General features: G+C 36.5%; 1 protein-coding gene across 3 annotated transcripts in view; it reads left to right on the top strand.

The window, feature by feature from the left end:
- The window catches only part of SEMA3A (semaphorin 3A), a 165,958-nt gene extending 144,140 nt beyond the window's left edge, over positions 1-21,818 (top strand). For all 3 annotated transcript variants that reach the window (XM_050969949.1, XM_009086868.4, XM_050969950.1), the window contains 5 exons: positions 577-618; positions 6,131-6,288; positions 10,402-10,469; positions 16,124-16,266; positions 17,511-21,818. In XM_050969949.1, coding sequence (XP_050825906.1) covers positions 577-618; positions 6,131-6,288; positions 10,402-10,469; positions 16,124-16,266; positions 17,511-17,966 — 867 coding nt within the window. In that variant the 3' untranslated portion in view covers positions 17,967-21,818. The remainder of the gene's footprint in view (positions 1-576; positions 619-6,130; positions 6,289-10,401; positions 10,470-16,123; positions 16,267-17,510) is intronic.
- The last annotated feature ends 234 nt before the right edge of the window (positions 21,819-22,052 follow it).

Here is a 22,052-nt window from a genome sequence, read left to right on the forward strand (position 1 = left end):
AAAGAAACTCTTGCTCATTTTGGTTGCATGTTCTGAAAATGCATACAACTTCTTTATAAGTGAATAGTGTGAAGCAGTTAAAAAGATTATACTTGGGATAAAAACTTGTTCTTATGAATAAAATTTCACAGGAATGGGGTTTTTCATCTCGATATACTTAAAATGAGTTGCTTGTTTCAGTGTTATTTTATCTTTAATAAATAGTATCTGTGAATTTTCATATAGCCATTATTATTTTCATATTACCTGGAAAGTTCTTGAAATACAATTTTAGTATTAAGTGTAGATTAAAAATTCAAGATGTGGAACTAGTGACAAAGTGATCGCAATTAAGCTGTGTTAATAATGGAAAATTATATATCTACAGTCAACATAGCAATCAAAATGCATCCAGATATGTACATGCATTCTAATTCCTTTAAAGCTAGAAATTATCCCACTTCACACAACAACATGAAGGACTATTACTAGGGAGTTTCTAGTTTAATTTCAGGGTTTCTACCTTGTGCAAAAAGTATTGTAACAGAATTTTTATATTTATAGCTCATTTTAAATTTCAACTCTGTTTTTCCCTAGGAGCCCACAGTTATTTCAGCAATGAAGATTTCCACAAAGCAGGTAATATGTGCACAAATGTTAAATACCTTTCAAATATTTATTGGTCTCTGTCTTTTAGAGACAGTAACTTGGCAGTCAGCAGAGACATATTAATTGCAGCAGCAGCATCCCATCTCTTTACATAAACAGCAGTAGTTTCTCAGGAAAATGTGGCGTGCCATGGGGAAAGGAAAAGCCTAGTTTGTTTTACTTACTGGTAAGGTGAAAACTAAGTGCAAACTAACCAGCTGTCTGGTGGCTCTCTAGAAAAAAGAAAAAAATCCACATTATAGCATGCTCCCATGACAGAGAGACTGTTCAAAAGGAGTGGCCAAACTTGGTACCTTTCTTTAATGGGACTAGTTCTAGTCACTGTAGAATAGTCTGGTCCAAAATGCAGATGGTGAAAGCAAAGGATGGAAATGAGGCATCCTGCTGTCTTTCTGTCCTATATCCATTCCATTGAGTCATTCGGCTTTAACAAAAGATCAGCAGATCTGATGCAGTCCAAATTTTCCATGTCCTTCTGGTTCAGTGATGTGGTTAAGATGAGGGTTTCACACTCCAAAATTTGTATTTCCTACTTTCTGTTGAGTACACTAATAGCTAACTGCTTATAGAAAAGATATGTGCTATAAAATGAAGCCATAACTAAAATGAACTGAGCTTCTTGATGGATAGAGGTAAAGTTTTGTCTGACTTACAGTAAAAGTGATTCCTGCATTTCTAAGCAAATTTTTGAAGCAGTTGATAAATTATGTGGTTGTGCAAAGAACATTGGTTTGCAGTCCAGGAATGAAGTGAGTATTAGGGGCCTATCTCCCAGTTTTGCCTGGAATTAGGTGGATGTATCCCAGCCACTGTCATTTCCTGTCATTTCCTGTCTCAAGAGTCTGAGACATAAAATGTAGTGTCAAATTTACTTTTTTTTTTTTTTTTTTTTTTTTTTTTTTTTGTCTTTTTCTTATATGTGCTGATCTGGAAGCTAATTTGGTAAATATAAGGAAATTCTTTTCGTTCATGTCATTGTCAGGAAAGAGGAGATTTGGTATTACTTTCAGGACTAGGTGCACTAAAAATTGTGCACATTATAAGTAAAATTTAGTTAATTCTACCCCACTCCATACATTATTAAACAGAAGTCAAATTCATTCTGTAATGGACAAAGGCCAATATTATATTTGAAGTGCTGCATATTTAACTCTGAGTTCACTGTCTTTAGGAAAGTTGTCTGAAAGCATTCATGTATTTGACAGAAAATGTTTGGGGGGGACAATGTTCTAACAGTTTACCACCTAAATCAGCAAAAATGGCAGGACAAAGAGAAAGATCCTATTGAATACTGGGATATTTAAAAACAGACCTGTCAAGTTGTATATATGTCCACATCATACCAAAATGCTCTGCTTTGGATTATTTTTGTAAGTACATTCCCTTAAAGCAGCCAATCGTATTTGAAAGTTGACCATGCATTTTCATACAGCTTTTCCTCCAAAGCATCTTTAGTTATTCAGGAGACATTACAATTTTCCCTGAGTTTTCTGAAAACAAATTTACACTGCTAAAATTGTCTGAAGCTAAAAAAGAGCATAAACCACAAGTTATTCAGGCAGAGTAAAACTCATGAAAAATCAACCAGCCTCAGGCTAAAAATGACAGAATCATGATACACTATGACAAGCTTTTGGCAGTGTGTATGAAATAAGTATATGGCAACATGTTTCCATTTTACATTTATGATTTAAAAATACTGTAGTTCTATAACTCAAACACTTTCCTCATTGTGTTCTGATAAGCAGGGTGGTTTTTGTGTAAACAGCACGATAATTCTATGCATTGTGGAAAGCCAGAGCATGAAATGTAAATAGTAAAACCAGCATGTTCTATTGAATGCCTTAAAAATAATCACTTCATTTTGTTTTTGCACTAACAAATCTTTCATCCAATTATAAAAACATGGTACAGGGAGTTTCTCCTTATTTCTAAATGTTTTACTACTCTGGTGGTTCAAAGCTACCTCTTTTGCCATCATGCCAATACGTTATGTTACAAATTACTCTTTCTAAAGACCAAAATCTACAAATTCTTCAGGAGCAGAACTTAGCTTAGGTTTTAAATTATATTAAGCTCTGTAGCTCCTGTCTCTCTCTTCTCTCTGAGTCTGCATTTGGCCCTTGAGCAAGAGTGGCTTATGAGTAAATTCAGCTTTTATGTACAAGACTAAGCCTTAATACATTCTTTCTCCACTCTGCTGTCTTTGACTCACAGGAATTGTGTCTACATTTTCTCACTGAAGCTACACATTCCTCCTGATTGTGTTCAGAGCCCTGGGCTTTTGTAACCTTATCACTTAAACACTTTATGCTTTGTTAGCAATAGGCACAAACTTTCAGAGCATCCTTGAGCCACTGCAACACCCTGCAGCTGCCTCAGCTCACACTACTGTGGGAGACATGGTACCTCTTGGCTTTGAGCCTGCCAGGTGAAGCTCCATAATTTTTCCCTTACAAACATGGAAGCAGGCCAAAAAGGTGACTTTTTCCAGAGCAACCTTTCACCTTTTTCTCAGGGTCAGCTTTGTGATGCTCCTTCAAAAAGCTGTTGGATTTCTGGTGACATGGAAAATGGACAAGAAGATTCTTGGCTGAGCAAGTCCTTGTCTGGTGAATTGCTACAAAGATCTTTGTTTCTCTTGTGTAAGATTTTAAGGCAAAGGCAAGGCAGACGCCTTCAGAAATATCTTAGTGACTACTTTTATAGTACCAAATACTGAATTTTATTCAGAGATCAACATTTCTCTCCATAGTGAGACCAGAAAAGACATAGAAAAGACCAGCTCAAAATAGATATATCACTTAAACAGCATGCTGAACTATTCTGCATTACTTCTCAGGACATTAAATTAACCAAATGCTACTTGAATCTCATGCTCCCTAAAGTTCCTTTTAAAATTCTGTTGAAGTTCTTCCTCTTAAGGATTAAATTTTCTGCATTCTGTTATCCCTTTGTCTGGCTTTGTCTGGGGAAAGGCTGCTTTTTTGGGCAGCACTGTGGGGCCTACAGAAATCACTGGATTGCTTAAAATATTAGTCTCCTCAGTTTTTCTTGAGTTCTGATACTTGTGCAAGAATTTTTAGAGGACAACTGGTTTTGTTTTTTTTTTTTTATTTTTGCTCTCTGGTTTAATCTGATAATCTCATTTGTTAAATTAACAATGTCTTGGCAGAGACAGCTGAAAAGGCAGTTTGACTGTGGTATGGCAAAGTAAGGTCAGACCATTGATGCAAATAATTCTATTTCTATTTTCTGAATTTCATACTGCCTGGATTTTTAAGACAGTTAGTGTCCAGAATAAAGATCACCAGCTGGAGTCCAAACCATGATCAGAAGAGCAGAAAAGGAGGCAGCAGCCTTAAGGCTGTGCAGCACCTGAAACATATGCTGCAGTTCACTGGCTGAGCTATGAACTTATCTACAAGGAATATAGTTTTTAAGTAACCCTATTTTGGCCTCTTTTTTTTTTTTTCCTTGGCTTTCTGGTCATTCTCTAATTCTAAAGACATTTATTAGAAATCAGGGAGGGGATTTTTGCAAAATAAAATTGGTAACAGAGGTACATAGGAAACCATTACACCATTCTTTATTTTCCCATGTGCATTCTCTGGGTTGATTTTTATATTAGTTGCACCACACGTTCCTACATGCTTATACAGATATTAATGCCCCAATTACACAGGACTCAGATCAATACCATCTGGACATTTAAGATACTTAGCTGAAGCTCTAATTTGACCTATGCTGCCTCCATAATCAGTAAAGAGAAGAGGCTTCCCTTGAGAAGCAGTTAGGTCACCTAAGATTTGAATTGCTGCTCTTTTTACTGCAGGATGTAGCCCTAAGGTGGGTATTTGATTAAGTCCCTTCAGTTAGAGAGCAGCAGCTCATCATGTCTGTTGCCTGTCCTCTCTTCTCAAGGCTGCAACACTGACTGGGACGGGTTTGTACAGTTCAGGCTTTGTGTAAAGCCCTGTGTGGTCAGAGATTTTTGCCTGGAGAATGTGGGTTTACAACCCAGCTATGAAACTATAATAGATGGAAGCAGCTGCTTAGAAAGGGTTTAGTTCTCAATCTGCCAGTGAATTTTCCTTCGGGGGCTTTCCTTGTCATATTTTCCTTGAGAAAATACCGGTGTTTATATAAATGCACGGGATGTTTCTGTTACAATTAATATGGCTGTATAAACTGCCAAGCTGCTGTCTCTGAAAGAAGTTAACACAACACCTCTTATGAGTGTTTTTGGTGTTGCTATCTCCTGTTATCCAGTGCTCATTATGTCTAGTTGGTTGGTGACCACTGCCAGCTTCCATCCCTGAATTCCCTGAAAATGGTGCCTCTGGGACATTGCCATGCAGGAGATGAAGAATTTTGATAACATTTCTTGAAATCCTAAGTTTTCACACTACCTTTATGTTTCAAAGAAAGAAAAATGAAAACAAATTTATATTTTCTTCATTGAACTGATTGGAGTAGGACCTTGAAGACAGGTATTCATCGGTCCACTGTGGGTGCTGAGTGTCAAGCTTTGAAAGCAATATGTCAGTGTTTCCAAACCAGAAAGATTATACCCTTGAATTTCTGTATCTATTTATTTAGTGTTCCCCTAGTTTTGCATCCCACTAATACTTGTTTTCTTGGTGAATTATTCCTAATCTGAACTATCTCTCTTTGGACTTTCACATGGGATCAGTTCAGTTTTCTAATATCCCTCTAGGGCAAACTTCCCCAGTGGACCACATGAATTTGATATCAGAGAGGAAATTGAGAGAGACAAGATATTCTATTGTGATGCCATGCAAGGCTGTATTTCATTTTGCATGCATGGTTTTTTTTATTTACTTCTGCATTTGAACTGCATCTTCTACTCAACACTGGTGTTTATCCAAAATAAAACAAAACCTCTCCCCTCATTAAAGATATGTTCCAGTTAAATCATGACTTCTAGAAAAGAATACAAAACATTGGAATTACCAGGCGTGTAAAGAATTGCATGCATAGCTCCACTTCCAAACTGAAATGTCGTAGCATCAGTCAGAAATAATTTACTTCAGGTTTCTCTCTCACACGCATAAATTGAGGTAATTCTTAGGAAATCTATGTTGAAGGTTTTCTTTTTGTTCTAATTCAAAAGCATGTTCTCCATTGCATTCTGTCACTGACTTTGGGTGTTTTCCCAGTGTGAGAATCTGAATAAAAAAGGAAAAATTGAAGAGCACTTTAATTTTCTTTTTGTTTAGGGAACCCACCAAGACCTTAGTGAAAAAATAAAGTTTTTCCTCTTTGATTTTTTTACCCTGGGGACAATTCTGTTCTCATTCCTTTAGCATACATCAGGATCATGATCCTTTATTGTATTTTAAATGATCCTAACAGATGATTATATAACATTTTTATTCTTTCCTAGAAAAAGAAAATTGTAATTTGCAATATTTTTTGAACTGTTTGTTTGGGTTTTTTTTTTAAATTTTTACAACAGCAACAGCTCTACATTGGCTCAGCCACTGGAGTTTCACAGCTTCCTTTGCACCGCTGTGATGTGTATGGAAAAGCTTGTGCTGAGTGCTGCCTTGCAAGGGACCCTTACTGTGCCTGGGATGGCTCTTCCTGCTCACGTTACTTCCCCACTGCCAAGAGGTAGGGACAGTCCTGGATGTCTGCATGGTTTGCTATTTGTTTTAACTGATGGTCTCAGTATGACCAGAGGGCTTTGGAGATTTTCTAGGGGATGGTTAACTGGAGCCCTTTCTCTTCCAAAGAAAACATCGTTGTGGGAGCTACATGCAATATGAAGTCTTGGTTGATTTAAAGTGACCACTGCTACTTGTTGGGCTGGCTTAAAAAGCTCCTGTAAGAAACATTCAGACAAGAGTTGTCTCTGAAATTAGCTCCTAACTTTATATTCATTGGTAAACAGCAAAAAGAAAAAAAATTCATTTTCTCTAACATAATGAGGGGACTCAAAATCAAAAAAAATCACTACTTGCCCAAGTAAATTATCCTGCATTTTCATGAATTCTGATTCAAGGGAAATACTTCTAAAATATTTGGACATCGATGGAAACATTTCTTTTCTAGTGATATATAACATTATTGTTATTATTCAAAAGTATAACTTGCATGTGCTGATGTGTGTCCAGGTGCTGCCGGATCAGAACAACCACTGTTCTACAGTCCCTCTGCACTGCTGCTAAAGGCTTTGCAATGCAAACATTGGTGGAAAGCGGACTCCCCAAATCAAAAATAACAGTTTTATCAAAAATTTACAAGTCTAGTTGCCTGATCTGAAGGTTTAGAGTACTTATTTCTGTGCTTCCTCTTACCTTTGAAATGCTTTCTCTAAAAGTATACAAAGGAGTTACTGAAGAGCTCCTGGCTATTGAAGTAGAAATCAGAAATAACTGAATAGGTAAACATTTGCAAATAGAAGCAGACATTGGTGTAGTTTGAGATTCCCTTGATAAATTAAGTAAAATGATAAAAAAGTGCTCACATTATGCCAGACATCTTGCACGTATGAAATGAATATGCCAGACATCTTGCACGAATGAAAAAACAAAGAATCCAAGAGTTTATATACATAAAAGTTTATATACATTAAATTAATTGTAGCAAATACTTAGTTGAGAGTGTCAGAATGCCAAATTCCAGGTTTTGATTGGCTCTTGAGGGAGATGAAATGTGGTAAAGGGGGAGAAGTTGACTAAGTGTCACAGACGTTTCAGATGGAGAGAATTAAAATTTTGTGGTTTGCATTACAGTGTATCCTAAACAAATACTGATGACAAAAGCTGCTCATGGAAGTTCAGCTTCTATTTTTGCACCAGGAAATGGAGTTAAGAGGAGAAAAACTTTTTGTGAAATTCTTTAGAAAATAAAGAAGCCATACCAAGAGAAGAGCCAGTCAAATTTTCTCAGCTACATGGGCTAAATTCTTTTTTTTTGCTGGTAGCATTGTGGTTTCTCTGTAAGAGGAAGGAAAGGAGAGGGAGCAGTGAGATTTTCAAGGAGAGTCTGAAAGACTGATTTGTTCTGAAAAGTTCTTTAGTATTAGAAATCAATACGGTTGAGTATTGCCCCTGAGCTCAAGGAGACAGTAAGATCAGGAGTCACTGAATCGCTGTTTTCTGTTACTCCCTATCCCTGAACCTCATCTTTTCTCAGCATTCTTAGCACCCATTTCTACCCCCAGCCAATCTCAAGATCCATAGAGCACATCATCCTTACCCTGGTGGAAGAAATAGGTAGAAGAAATAGGGCTCTTTGTTCCTTATCTCTCCAACTTACAGCTGCAGATGGAGCTCACCTTGCCATCAGGGGTAAAGTGACTGGGACTTCTTCTTACAGGAATGAAGGGGTGGGGGTTACTGGGGCCAAACTGGGTTGCACAGCTACAGGAAAAACTTGGCGTGCAGAATATACTCTTCTGGAGGCCACTGTGAAAGAAAAAGTTAGTGCTGGGAAGCTGGGATCCAAAATATGCATAAGAAAAAGCTGCTGTCTCTGCCACTTGCCTCCAGTTTTCCCTTGGCAGCACTGGCAGAGTAGAGGTGTGTTCACCTCAGGAGAGAGGATCCTCTGTTCACCTGGTACCTGCTGTACCCATTGCCTCAAGCCAGCTTGGAATGCATTGATGACAATATCAGCATTGCTGGGAACAGCTCAAATGCCAACATTTTCCTAATAATAAATTCTTGTAATTTTAGGCTCCAGAAATATTGGGGAAATGGATTCCTGAGGCTATTGTACAGATGTTTTACTGATGGGTTTAGAATTTTGGGTTTTGTTTTGTTTCTTTTTCTGATTTTTTTTTAAATGAGATTTTATAAGCCATGATTTTATTTGCTTTCCTTTCTTTGTGCATTTTACAAGTCTAAATGACAGTTCAGGAGCTCCTGTAGTGTGACCCCTTCACTTTACCCTGTGCAGATGTGTTCTGGTTCATATTTCATAAATCATTGTGTTGATACAATGGTGATATGTGCAACATTTTCCTGAAATCCCAACTAAACATTTCATTCAAACTCCATTGTCAGTAATGAATCTTTCCACAGATTTCTTTGTAATAAATTGTATCTATAAATATGCTGTTTCAAAACTTAGGATGGGGTAGCAAAATTTTATGGCTCCTTATATCTTGGGTGTGATTTTGTCATTGGTAATGAGTAATATGATGATATTGGAAATTATGATTCGTGCATTTTTTAATCATAGATAATTCAGCAAAAGATTCCTTCTTACTAAAGTGTGCTAAGATGTCCTAACTCATAATTCTAAAGAAGTTTTTATTCAGAAAAATTTATACAAAATGCTCATCTAACTTTTTCTTTTCCTAAGAAAGAAAGCTTTTGCTGTACTTGACATAATTAGTTTCAGGTTTAGCATTTCAGTAGATTTCAGTGGAAAGAGTATGGTTAAAAGCTTTCAGGCAAGAGGACTCAGCTGTGCAGTTGTGCCTCTGTGAGAACTTTGGTATGTGCTGATGCTGGGCTGTTAGTGAGAGCCTGCAAATAGGGCTGGTGTGGAGAAGAGACGTGGTCTCTGCTGCAGAACAATGGCTTTTAAAAATGTGGGCTGTTGTCACAAGGGAGGGACCAACAGGGCTTTTTACAAGGCTACTTGACTTTTGCATATCCGTTGCTGGATACCATAATCTGAAATCACAGCATTGTTCAGCAGCCTAATCCTCTTTGTTCTCCTCTAATTTTGCAAGCCCTCAGGCTTTCTCTGATTCCTAAAGTAAAGTACTCGCACTTGAAACACATCTTTGTTTGCCTGGTTCTTTTTTTCTTTCTTTTTCATATGAAACGCTTTTCTTTGGCTGGGTTGAATTTTGTGTCACAGCTATTGAAACAAAACTAGGAGCAGACAAAGACAGAAAAACACATGCAAAACAAAACTCTATTAAAAAGCTCTCTTCAATGAAATACAACATTTTTTTTTTTAGCACAGATCAACATGTTTTTCAAAAGAGCCAGTAGAATTCAAACTGGGAGAAGAATATACTGAGTTAAAAAGATATTCAATCAAAGGTAGACTTCAGACTCAAGCTACAAAAGAATATAAAAAAAAATAAATGGCATTTCAAAATCTTTCTTTTCAAGTTTTTTGTTTTTTCTAAAGACAATTTAGAACAGTTTTGTAAAAGGTTTTATCAGAAATGTTTCGGTGAAACCCATGGTAGCTGAAATGATCTATGCTTTTTAATTTAAATTTTGTAGAAAATACAGCACTTTACCATTCTTTCAAAGGCACCCATCTTACCATTTCATCTATCTAAAAGATGCTGCAATACTCAAAGTATTCTGTACTTGGACAAATGTGTTTTCAAATACATGTTTTCAGCATGTTAAACTCTACAGTATATATTCTAATTCTTCAGCAGTCCCTGTATCTGTGAATCAAGTAATGAATTTATCTATGACCAGTATTGCCCACACAATTAAAACAAACTTCATCTTTTATTTTGTTTGGTATTTATTTAAAACTAATAATTAGCATTGAACATTATTTATTTATTTAGTATCTCAGTGCAAGAGGCCTGTATTCACCAGTTTCTGGAGACTTCACCTGTAAGAATAAAGCCTGAGTCTGCAAAATGATAACGCACAGAATATAACAGTAACACTATGATTTCCTTCCTAGTGTTGTTTAGGTGCACTTGTGACCTGTGTAATTATGGAAATGTTCCATTTGTTGCTGTTGAGCACTGGGAAGGGCACTAACAGATTTCAAATGGGATCTTTGCAGGCGCACCAGGCGACAAGACATCCGAAACGGGGACCCGCTCACCCACTGCTCAGACCTGCAGCATCACAGTGAGTCATGGGGGCACCACTGAAGTGCAGCTCATTTGTATGCAATTTACAAACTGCACAGGGTAGGATAGGAAGCATGTGAATGATTTGTTGGTGACAATTGTCTGGAACATCTGCAAAAGATGAATATAATACATCATTATCCCAATTTAGATAGCTTACAATGGCCTGGATCAGACACTGAAGTCTGTTTGGGTTTGGTTTTTTTGGGTTTTTTTGTTTTTTTTTGTTTTCCTCAAATAAACAGTTTAAGCATTTTAATTTTCCTGCTTCTCTTCCCTGACAATACCATGCCATCACATTAGGCAGATTATATCAAAAAAGAATTGTATTTTCTTCATGACATCAAGAAATATGTCCATGTTGCTGTACATAGTTTGCATAAGATGATAATAGCAAAATCAAATTACAAACCAAATGTGTTAGTAACTAAAATATGGAGTGACCTTCGTTGTAAGTGTCACACTAAAAGCTCTGAAGACTGGGATGTTCTTGCTGCAGGCATATCCCCATGTGCTTTCAGCATGGGTTTTCTTAGATGTATTTTGGTTTGCTTTTTTTGTCAGCTGTTTCATTTTCACAGTGTATTGATCAGCTTCCTTTTCCAACCTGTTTGACTGACAGACTTCTCACAGTTACTGATTTGTTGCCAAACTTTTCAGAAGACCTTCACTCGGAAAATTAAAAATGTCCATTTTGCTGTAAGGGAAGAAAATAGTTAGGCAATGCTTCCCTCTGCTGGAAAAAAGTGTTTCTTCATGATTGTGGCACGTCTACAGGAACTTTTCACACAGAATATTCTGAGTTTGAAGGGACCCATCGAGTCCAGCTCTTAACTGAATGGCCCATACAGAGATCCTCAAGCCCTAAACCGTGGTGTTATTAGCACCATGCTCTAACCCACTGACCTAATCTCTGGGTTAAACCACTGGGAAAACAAGGAGGTGACTGAAAGTGGAGATACCTCAAAATCCTCTTGTCCTTCCAGTCCATGTAATAGCAAAAATTATAAATAGTCCTAAATTTTAGTTTTATGTTAGCGATAATTCACTACCAATAGTAGTTCTTCCATCTTCATTTCAATCATTTGGAACTCAGAGCTGATGTTATTGTGGCTTTTGTTTTTACTTCCGATTGTCAGATTCAGGCCAAGTTACTCAGAGGGAAAAAGGAGTTTTAAAAGTGCACTAATAGACTCTGAGCAGTATGTAGCTGTAACATTTTGAGAACTCATGAATGTAGTTTAAATTTGAAATAGTCAATTGTGATTAGTAGAAAGCTCACAAAATTCTCTATTGCATGATATCAGGTAATACTTATACAGTGAAGATAAGACCATCCTTATACTGGGAATGAGATTTTCAATTCCAGAATAGGAAAGTTTCGCCAGGTGCTAAACATTGATTTTAATACCAGCAGAAGCATTTCTTAGCTTCACGTTTTTACTCTCTGAACATTTTACTCCTGAACAAAACTATGAACTGGTCTACTACCACAGGTCTGTTTATTTTAATGCCCTATAACCTTTGCTGTCTGTGCTTTATACAACTGTAGGTCTGTTCTTTATTTTCATACATGCAAAAAGCATTTCGAAATACTTTGGGTTTATGTCTTCCCATATTTGATAAGCATATTTGACTGCAAAAGGTACTTTCTGTCCAAAGAGAAGAGACTATTCCAGTTTCACAGTAATCCAGAAATGCAGTTTTTTCATTGACACAATCATGCAAACTCAAAGTCTGGACAAAGTTATTATATGGTATCTGATCAAAATGAATTTTAGTACAGCTTTGCCAAAATGAGCAGAGCAAATATGAAACAAGATACAACAGCATTAGAAGGATCAGTAAATTACAAAAAGTAGTGAGGGAATGCAGTTCTGGATCCTAGACTTGAAAGATACACAGTCATAATACTTAATGAATGGTTTAGATTGGTCTTAAAAGAAATTTTCTTTAAATCACTTGAGTGTAAATCTATTACATCTCTATTTACTTGCCATTTACATAGTATAGATGACTTCATGTCCTATAAATTTCCCATACCAACTTATGCTGAGTTTTTTCCTTGTTTGTAACCAATAGTTCCCTGTAAAACAGATGAAGAATTGGTTTTGTCTACAGCCAAAAAAACTCTTAAAATTAATTTCTTTTACTACTTGTCTACAGATGCATTTACAGGAAGTGTCAATTGATTCTCCATGTGACCAACAAAATCATGAAAAAAGAAAATTATCTTAGTGTATAACTTTTAAGGACATGGCAGAAACCAACTTTGCAATCAGTCTGAAGCAATAATATTTTTAATAAGGTTTATGTAGTGTTTTCAGGTGCTCTTTGGTGCAAATGTATAATAAGTACAAAATGTCTGCAAAGCAACCTTAGAGACAGCTGAGGATCCTTCACTGTACAACTGTTTCCCCAGACATAAATGTTTAAATCCAAAAGTGTGGTCACCTTTGTGGCAGCTAAAGAAAAATGTTACATAAATTGTAACATACTAGAGCTATCAAGAAATAATAAAGTTTGGGGTTTTCTGAAGAAGAACTTGTTAAAGAAGAGATTTTTTTTTTAACATGGTTTATCCCAGGGGAAGTTCAAAGAATCACTGTGAATTAAACTGTATTGTGAGATTCATTCATCTGCAGAGCAATCTTGGTAGAAGTACTTAGCCTTTCATACTTCTTCAGTTATGTCAGAAATTATGTACTTAAAGGATATTTATCAGGGTAGTAAACTGATACTGCTGTTGGATTCATTTTGGGAATTACTGCTTTCAGACAGGATTTTGGGCTGAATTTCATTACCAACTTCATGACTTCTATAATTTTCTCATTCCTCCAGCTGCTTTTCTGAATTTCTTAGACTTTCATTCTTCCATCCAGTCTCTTCAGCTTCTAAGTCCCAAAGCTTCACTCTGATCCTGTGATTATTCCATCACTACTTACTTTCTTGCACTTCATGTGCTCAATATTACTTGAACTTCATAGACATTTCTGTACCTGCCTTCTGCTCCTTCAAATAATAGAAATGGAAATTTAAGGCTCTCTAAAAGGCTTCCTCTCTCATTGTGTTTCTGTCACCCATAGTGTCTTTTCTGTAGCTATGAAGAAATGTAAAGAGGACTTCACCCACTTTCCACGGTGTTCTCTAGCACGCTAGAATGTCATAGACCAGATCCAAGGAAACAGAAATTTGAAATGGTGCCAGAGTGCACATTTTCTAATAAAACTCATTACTAGATTCTTAGATACTAAGAACATTCTAGGTACCTAAGTTTTGAAGCATAAATTTCTCTATATACTTAAAAATATCCTGCTCTCATGGGCCATAGGACTTTTAGCAAAGAAATGCCTGGGTTTGTCCTTTTGACTGATATTTATGATTTAGAAAACTGCCTCTCCTGGATCTAATGAGAACAGTGTAACATGTGCTCTGTCCCTTGAGATTCACTTGAGCTAAGCCATGTTCAGGAAAATATAATGAAGTGGAGATACCAGCCCCCTAATGAGTAATCTTCTGGTTAAATTGTCTTTTGCTGGAGATGAGGACCCACAGTTCACTTAGGCTTAGAAATTTGACTTGATATTCCTACTTCCAATACAAATACCCAAACTATTGGATTGCTGTTGTTGAGGATGGGAGCCTGGGAGAGGAATTGAGACAGATCATGCATCCTAGGGTGAAATCCCTGTGTTATCATTCTTTATTATGGAAGTCTGTAAATCACTGTTTCCCAGAAACACATCACTGGAGCAGTAACATATGTGTCCCAGGCTACAAGGGGGTATTTTCTACTGTCTTATGCTGAAGGCCTGTGTGTGCTGTCTGTTGTGGATCCCAGTTCAGATATCAAAAAGCTGTTCTCTGTCTAAGAATGTCTGGCTGCCTGCTCAGCCATGGGAATTTTGTTCCTTAAGTAGAGCATCTGACTTGAAACAGAAGAGTTCAGTACATCAGTCAGCCATTCACAGTGTTAAATATGGACCCATCAGTTATTATTTCCAATCTTTATCTTATCACTTCTATCTTTATTCAGTTAATCTCTTCACATACTTCCAGTTCCTCTGTTTCAACGACACAAATTCACCTGTGCTCCATCCACCTCACCACCTTAGCTATATTCTATTATAGCTGTTTTACCCTTCTCTTGCTCCTTTGCTTTCTAACTCATGCCTTCACTGCTCCCTATCTTCCTGACCCACAGCTGTACTGACATTCTTCATGGGAATATAGTTTATGAGAGATGTCATAAAAGTTGTTTCACTCAGGTTTTAATAGAACACCCCTTTTAACTCACTTGGTTAAAAGGTCCACAACCTAGCAGAGGAAGGCAAGCATTTCCTATTTGTTTAGTGTTAATAGGCCATTGATGTTTTCTGAGAGCTGGGCAAGCACCAGTCCTTATTCTGCTCCACATCTCTTCTGCCATCCTCTCCCAGGGCTGAAAGTCATTATTGAAAGTCACACGTGATTCTGTATCAGCATAAGTCAGGAGCTCAGTTTTACTTTTACCTTTGTCACAGCCATCTAACAGCCTGTGTTTGCCAAACAACATGGCCAGTAGGAGACAGGCACAGTGGGGAGCAAACAAAACTGGACAAAGGATTTCTCTTTAAACAGGGTTTTAAATAGACATAATTTTCCTGTTAAAGCATATCAAAACAGTGCTAAAAATGTGAAAAACTTTTCAAATGTGAAAAATGGAAAGAAAGACAAAGAATGGCAAGGAGTCAAGAAACCCCATGAGATCAACAGCAGCCTACCCACCCTTTCCTCCTCATCTACTCTTCAGGATTACTGTTCTGTTGCCACTTAAGTCCATAGCAGCATTTCAAAGAGCTAAGGTGGAGAGTTGAAACACGATGCCTGAAAGCCTCTGTGGTATTGGAGAAGAATCAAATACCATATAAGTCCTATAGCTATGTGATATTTCCAGCAAGTTGATGAATATCTTGAAACATTGTTGTTACAAAAGGAAGTAATTTATTTAACTTTCTTTTTCCCCTCCCATAATGTCTGGTTTATTAACCTCCTTACATTTCCATAAATTATATCAGTATGAGAGGAAATGATTAATTGAAGATCGTTTCCTCAAAAACATTATTCCTGGTCATTAACAGTTTCAGCAAACTGCAGTGCCATATAATCTAAACACATTATTCTACTTTTAAATAGCCTCATGTTTTATTGCTTTGCTCTAAAGTATTATGACCATAGAGCCCAGGAGGCATCATTACAAACATTCTGCAACTACACCCTGAGTTTTCTCATTGCATACAGTTTGCTATTAAAAATTCCTGTCATGTCCTAGATGTTTTCCTTGATGAATAATAATGAGGCTTACAAAAAATTTCACAATTAAATTCATTAACTTCACATATTGAGATGTTAACAGCTGTTAGGATTTAAAATACAATTTAAAAAAACCCAACAAAACAATAAACCAAAAAACATACCATGGGTCCTTACAAAGATAGAGGCATTGATGGAGATTTTTCAAATGGTATACTAATATAGGGAAAAACTTTAAAAATTTTTTATCTTTAAACACTTTAAAGAAGTCAAAATTCTAACCAAAAATTACATAGCAATTAAGGGTTGTTAAATTTCATGGGAATTTTTTTTTTCTTTTTTTTTTTTCATGCTTTACAGATAACCCAAGTGGTCAGGCCCTGGAGGAAAAGATTATCTATGGAGTAGAGAACAGCAGCACTTTCCTTGAGTGCAGTCCGAAATCTCAGCGTGCCGTAGTCTACTGGCAATTCCAGAAGCAAAATGATGATCGCAAAGAAGAGGTACAGTAGGAAAAACGAAAAAAAGATGCAACTAATTTTCTCTATAAAAGTAGACTTCAGTCTGAGTCCTTCCCAGAATAATTTTAGTTGAGCAGAACTTCCCCGTGTAATATATGATTTCCAGTGTTTGAGTGAAACACACTCTGGCAGGGGCATCCCATGTGCTGTGTGTTCTGAGACTTGACTGCAGATAACAGAGTCAGAATGAAGAACTGAGAACTGTAGCGGACACAAGAGCATGGAAACTTTTCATCAAAAGCAGTATTCAGAGAGGCAGAAACACTTATTTCCCTGTTTGCATTACATTAAGCTGATACTTTATTTTTCTTCTTTTTCTTGTCACCAGCATTCTTTTGTTAATAATCACCCAAGTGTTCAAGTCCTATCAAGCCAGGTCACACACATCTTAGGAGAACAATCTACTCTGGTAGGTAGGGAGGTCAAGCTAGGGAACAAAAACTGTTTTGTTGCATTGAAGTATTTGTAAGTATACATACATATGTTTAAAGCATGTTCAGAATCGTTGCATGAGCTGCTTTAAATATTTTTGTTTTGTTTGAATAAGTAGTAAATTATTAAGAATTTATTTTCGATGAGAGAACAGCAAACAGGTCTGTGCCTTTTCTGTCTGCAGCAGCATGTGCATTTAGAGAATGAAGTTCCATTGTAGATATTCATTAATTCAGAAAAAAAACTGTATTTTGAACACTGTTTTTTGAATAGTAAAATTTTTAGATTTGATCCTTAGTTGCTTGTTTGTAAATTTTCCACTTAGGCAGAACCCACTCCTGTGCACGAGGGTTTTTTTAATAAGGAACAACAGGAAGACAAAGAACCTTTCCTGCAAATGGATCTAGATTTGACTAACAGATAATGAGACCTCAGGAATACAGCCAAATGAATCCATGTGTACTCTGCTGATTACAGGCTCAGATCTTCTGTAATCTTTCCAGCAACTCCATCTGACATAGTTGAAACAGATCTGTGTTCAGCGGCAGTAGTTACTAATGAGTAAAATTCCTAATTCCCCAAACTCTTGGCATTATATCAGTTTTTCCAAAATAGTTGAGCCTTTCATGATAACAGATGACTGGCAAAGGGTTTTCCATTTTTGTGGGTTTGGGCAGTCTTGGCCAGGTCTTACCAGTTAAAAGGAGCAGAAATAAAGAAGTAGCATGGTTAGAGGATAATGTAGCACATGCATAAAAAATAACTATTGAAATTACCACTTTTTCCCAATGCAGATAAAAGTGGGTGATCACATGATCCGGACAGAACAGGGCCTCTTGCTGCGAAGTCTTCACCGGAGAGACTCTGGTGTTTATTTTTGCCATGCTGTGGAGCATGGCTTCATGCAGACCTTGCTCAAGGTGACCCTTGAGGTGATCGATAATGACCACCTGGAAGAGCTGCTCCATAAAGAAGAAGACGGTGATGGCTCCAAGATCAAGGATGCGACCAACAGCATGACCCCCAGCCAAAAGATCTGGTACAGAGACTTCATGCAGTTGATCAACCACCCCAATCTCAACTCCATGGATGAGTTCTGTGAGCAGGTTTGGAAAAGAGACCGCAAACAGCGCCGGCAGAGGCCTGCCAACTCGCAGGTGAACACAAATAAGTGGAAGCACCTACAAGAGAATAAAAAAGGTAGAAACAGGAGGACCCATGAATTTGAGAGGGCACCACGTAGTGTCTGAGCTACATTACCTCTAGGAACCTCATCCAAGTAGAAACTTGTATAGACAGATAACTGGAAAAAAATGCAATATTCATGAACTTTTTCATGGCATTATGTGGATGTTTACAAGAGTGGAAAGTTCAAACAGTTTCCACTAGGTTTAAATAAAATCCATTTCTAATTTTCCTAGCAAGTCCTTCCTCTCCACTCTGATTCTAAGTCCAGAAAGACCAGAGTTTCAAGGATGAAAGCTCACCTGGACCTAGGTTACTGCTCAAAAACTTCTGCAAGTATTCAGCAGGCAAGTTTTGCTTTCTCTTTTGACGGAGTTATAAAGAAAATAGTGTATTTCATGCTGTCATCTTACAGGAAAGAAAAACAATCCCCACCTTTCATCAGCAGCACTCCCATTTCTAGACTTATATAAAACTGCATGAACTCATTAAGCTGATGAACGTCTAAACACGTGATTGGACACAAGGATTTTGTTCTTGTTTTGTCTACCAGTTCTCCTGTTTATATGTGCTAGAAGAGGAAAAACAACAACTGAATGAGATTGATTGTGGAAATCTGAACAACATAAGCCATCCATCATCTGGAAGAAAAAAATGTGGAGTACACTGGCCTACTACTGATGACTTCTTTCAGCTTTGATCTAAAGATGTATTTTATTAAAAGTATAATTTAAATGTACCATGAAAAAATATGCAGCAAACATTAGCTCCTTTCTAAAATAGATTAGACTTTTTGTCTTAGAAATATTGTACTTTCTAATTATTGGATTAGAGGAAAAAAGACAACTTCCAATTATGACTGCTTTACTCTTGTTTGGGAAAACTTCCAGGGGAGCAGGTCACACTGCAGTTAACCTCCTCCCCTGTCAGTAATCTATATGACATGTAACTTCAAAGCAATTTTAAAACTAGGCTATTTTAACATGAAAGTCACTGTATAGCATGGAAGTATTCTGCATTCTGTTTTTCTAAGTATGGTATTTGAAATTATTCAACTTGTTAATACCTTGCTATAGATTGAACCAATGGAGAGGAGAGCATTGATTTTCAGTTGTATATTTTTTTTAATTAAAAAAACAAATAGCATTAAAATACCCTCTGCTAATTACACTCTTGCTTTTTTGTTCATATTTGTGAATGCTCATATTTAAATACTGATGCTCATAGACTGTCATATATCCATGAGCAAAGCTCACATTCAGTTTAAGGAGTTGTGTTCCCAGCTCTGTGGTAGAGTCCACACTACTGACTCTCAGTGCTCTGTTCTTTCTGTGGGCCAGATCACCAAAATGCACAGAAACAGCACTAGGCCATGTAAATAACAACCCCAAAGCCACCTCCCTATTTTAAGACCTGAGGGACAATTTTACCAGTGGGTGAAATCTGCTGAAGTGGTAAATAAGTGAAGTTCAGGTTAAAGATTAGTTTATACTAACAGAAAATTTGGTCCTGCACTTCTGTCTTATTCTAAATACCAGGAGAGCAACAGAGTAAAACAGACAATGAACTTGCATCATGAGTGTCAGTTTAGGGTTATAAGTAGTGGATTTATTCACCTCAGCACAGATGTGCCTTTGGTCCCCAGTTCTATGGTGTCCAGTTCTTTTGAGATCATCTTTCTCCAGCCTCCCATATTTTATCTTGGTAGAGTCTGTAAATGACATAATTTCAAGTAATGTCATTGTGGGGAAAATTACTAGAACAAAATCCTTAGTTTGCTAAAGGAGCTTTTATATAAAAGTGTGTCTGCACTGCTGACTGATCTCTTTTGTTGTTTTTCACTCTGTGGTATTTAATTTATCAATTTATTGCTACACTATCAACCAGCCTTACCAGATACAGTACAGCACAACTGCTGTGACAGCATCTCTCACAATGTGCCCCAGCCTCCTTGCCACTCACTAATTCAAGTATCCTTCTGCTTGGTGAAGCCTTGGCTTCTTGCCTGTTGGATTAGAAATTGGATTTTCACTAACAGCTGAGTTACTTCAGTCCCCTTTGAATTCTTTGGAGGGGATGAACTTGCAGGATTTTTTTGTCATTTAATTCTTCAGGAAAAAAAGTCATTGAATAGGCTAGGACAAAGCTGTAGGGCCATGATTTAAGAAAGCACTTGGGAATCTATTTTTAAAGCAGCTTTAAGTCTCTCTTATGTTTAACCTGACTCTTGTGAACTTCAGTATGCAGATAAATTCCAATTATTTCATTATGTCCTGAATATGGATGAATTAAAACATATGTTAAACTATGTACTTTTCTGTACAGAAGGATTAGTTTTTCAACTCAGTTTATGGTTAATTTCTGAGCACTGTTGTCAAATGAATTATTTAACTTTAATAGCAGAACATTCTTTAGCCTCTTGTGAAGGGCTGTTGTTTACCATCTAGTTACTACACTACTCTTTCTTACAAAAGGAAACAGTTTTAAAATAAACCTCAGAGCATTCAGTGGGAAAATTTAGAATTGATTTCAATAGACCCCAAATCACTTTGTTTCCTTTTTTACAGATTCATGGAATTGCTTTGTAACATTTTTTCTCTTCCATGTTCATAGCAACTGGTTCTGTAGAAACTCCTTAAAAAAAAAAAAACAAAACAAAACCATCCTCTTTCACAATGCTTGAAGAGGAAACATATTAAATAAAGTCAGAATTCCAAGATAAGTTTTTTTATACTGAGAAAGATAATCTGTGAGAACAAAATTACAGAAGTTGCAACATTTTTACCCTGACCTGGCAGTCTCATTGAACAATTGATATGATCATATCTTACAAACTTCAGCCCAGTCCTCACTGACACGAGTAGTCTTGTTTAAGTTTTTGTATTTGTTTATATAAAGAAGGGGGCAAAAGATCAAGCCAACAGTGGAAATTTTTGATTTTTAGGTTCATGTTGTGGTCAAGTTAAAGCAACATTTAATAGTGATGTGAAATGAACTTCTTTTCAAAAAGCATAGGCCTTAATGAATTAATGTATAGAAAGATGCCCTGCAGCCTCAGTAAGATTCATACCCCCATTTTTGTCATTATTATTAAAAGCAACATAAAGTTTGAAAATAAAGATTAAAATGGTATTTCTGTAAATGGCCAAAAAAGACCTTTAAACCTCTAGTTACAGACTTTAGAAGAAGTAAGTAAAAAATTGTGTTTAAGCTGGAGAGAAATAAAGGATTTCATTTATAACCGGAAAGATCTATTTTCATTGTTTTAAGGTATTCATCTGCAAGGAACAAAAATATATTTAATCTTATTCTTATACTCTTTGCACTTGCACAGATCACTGAAATGGGAATTTGTTCTATGGCTCCTAAAAACTGTATGGTTATGTTAAACTATAACATCAACCTGAGAAAACATGCATCTTTGCAAAACAAAGTTAAATCTTCATGACCCAATAAAGTCACTATGTAAAAAATTAAATTAAATGCATGTGAATGCGCATTTACTGTTCCTTTTTATGTATTATTTAGTGAATATCAATGGTATGTGTTTAATAGTTCAGTTTTTGCTACCTACACATTAGTCAAAAGAGATGTAAATATTTTTGACTAGGTAAGGAGGTACAGTGTAAAGTACTGTTATCTAGAGGTACTCCATTTCAGTGTGTTCAGCAAAATATTAAAATGCAAGATTTTGCCACACAGGTGATAAGGTGGTTTATTTGCTATACCAGTGTCTGAGTTGTGTGCTTGTTCTTTAAACACATTCCTCACTGGGTAGTAAATAATTCCACTTCTGTATTTATCACTTCAATTCAGATGGGAACTAGAAAACTGGAGAGAAAGTGTAATGAAACTGCTGCTGTAAATTATTTCTTTTAGCATGTATTCAGTTGTTAAATAAACATTTCTTCCAAATATTTGAAGTTCAGTGTCTTGACTGTTTACACGGAAATGTGCCCTGTAACCTTCATGAGCATATGGAGTGCATTGTTGCCAATATAATGCTATCAATGTGTATGAGCTCTGTTTATTAGGCCAGAAGGATTGCTATTAGTATTAATGGCATTTTTTGTTTCTTTTTTGAAGGCTACAAACTAATAAGCCTGAAATGAAAAGCATGAACTTATCTTCAGCCTATCTTTTGGCACAGC

The sequence above is a fragment of the Serinus canaria genome, chromosome 1A (assembly GCF_022539315.1).
Source record: "Serinus canaria isolate serCan28SL12 chromosome 1A, serCan2020, whole genome shotgun sequence".
Lineage (NCBI taxonomy): Eukaryota > Metazoa > Chordata > Aves > Passeriformes > Fringillidae > Serinus > Serinus canaria.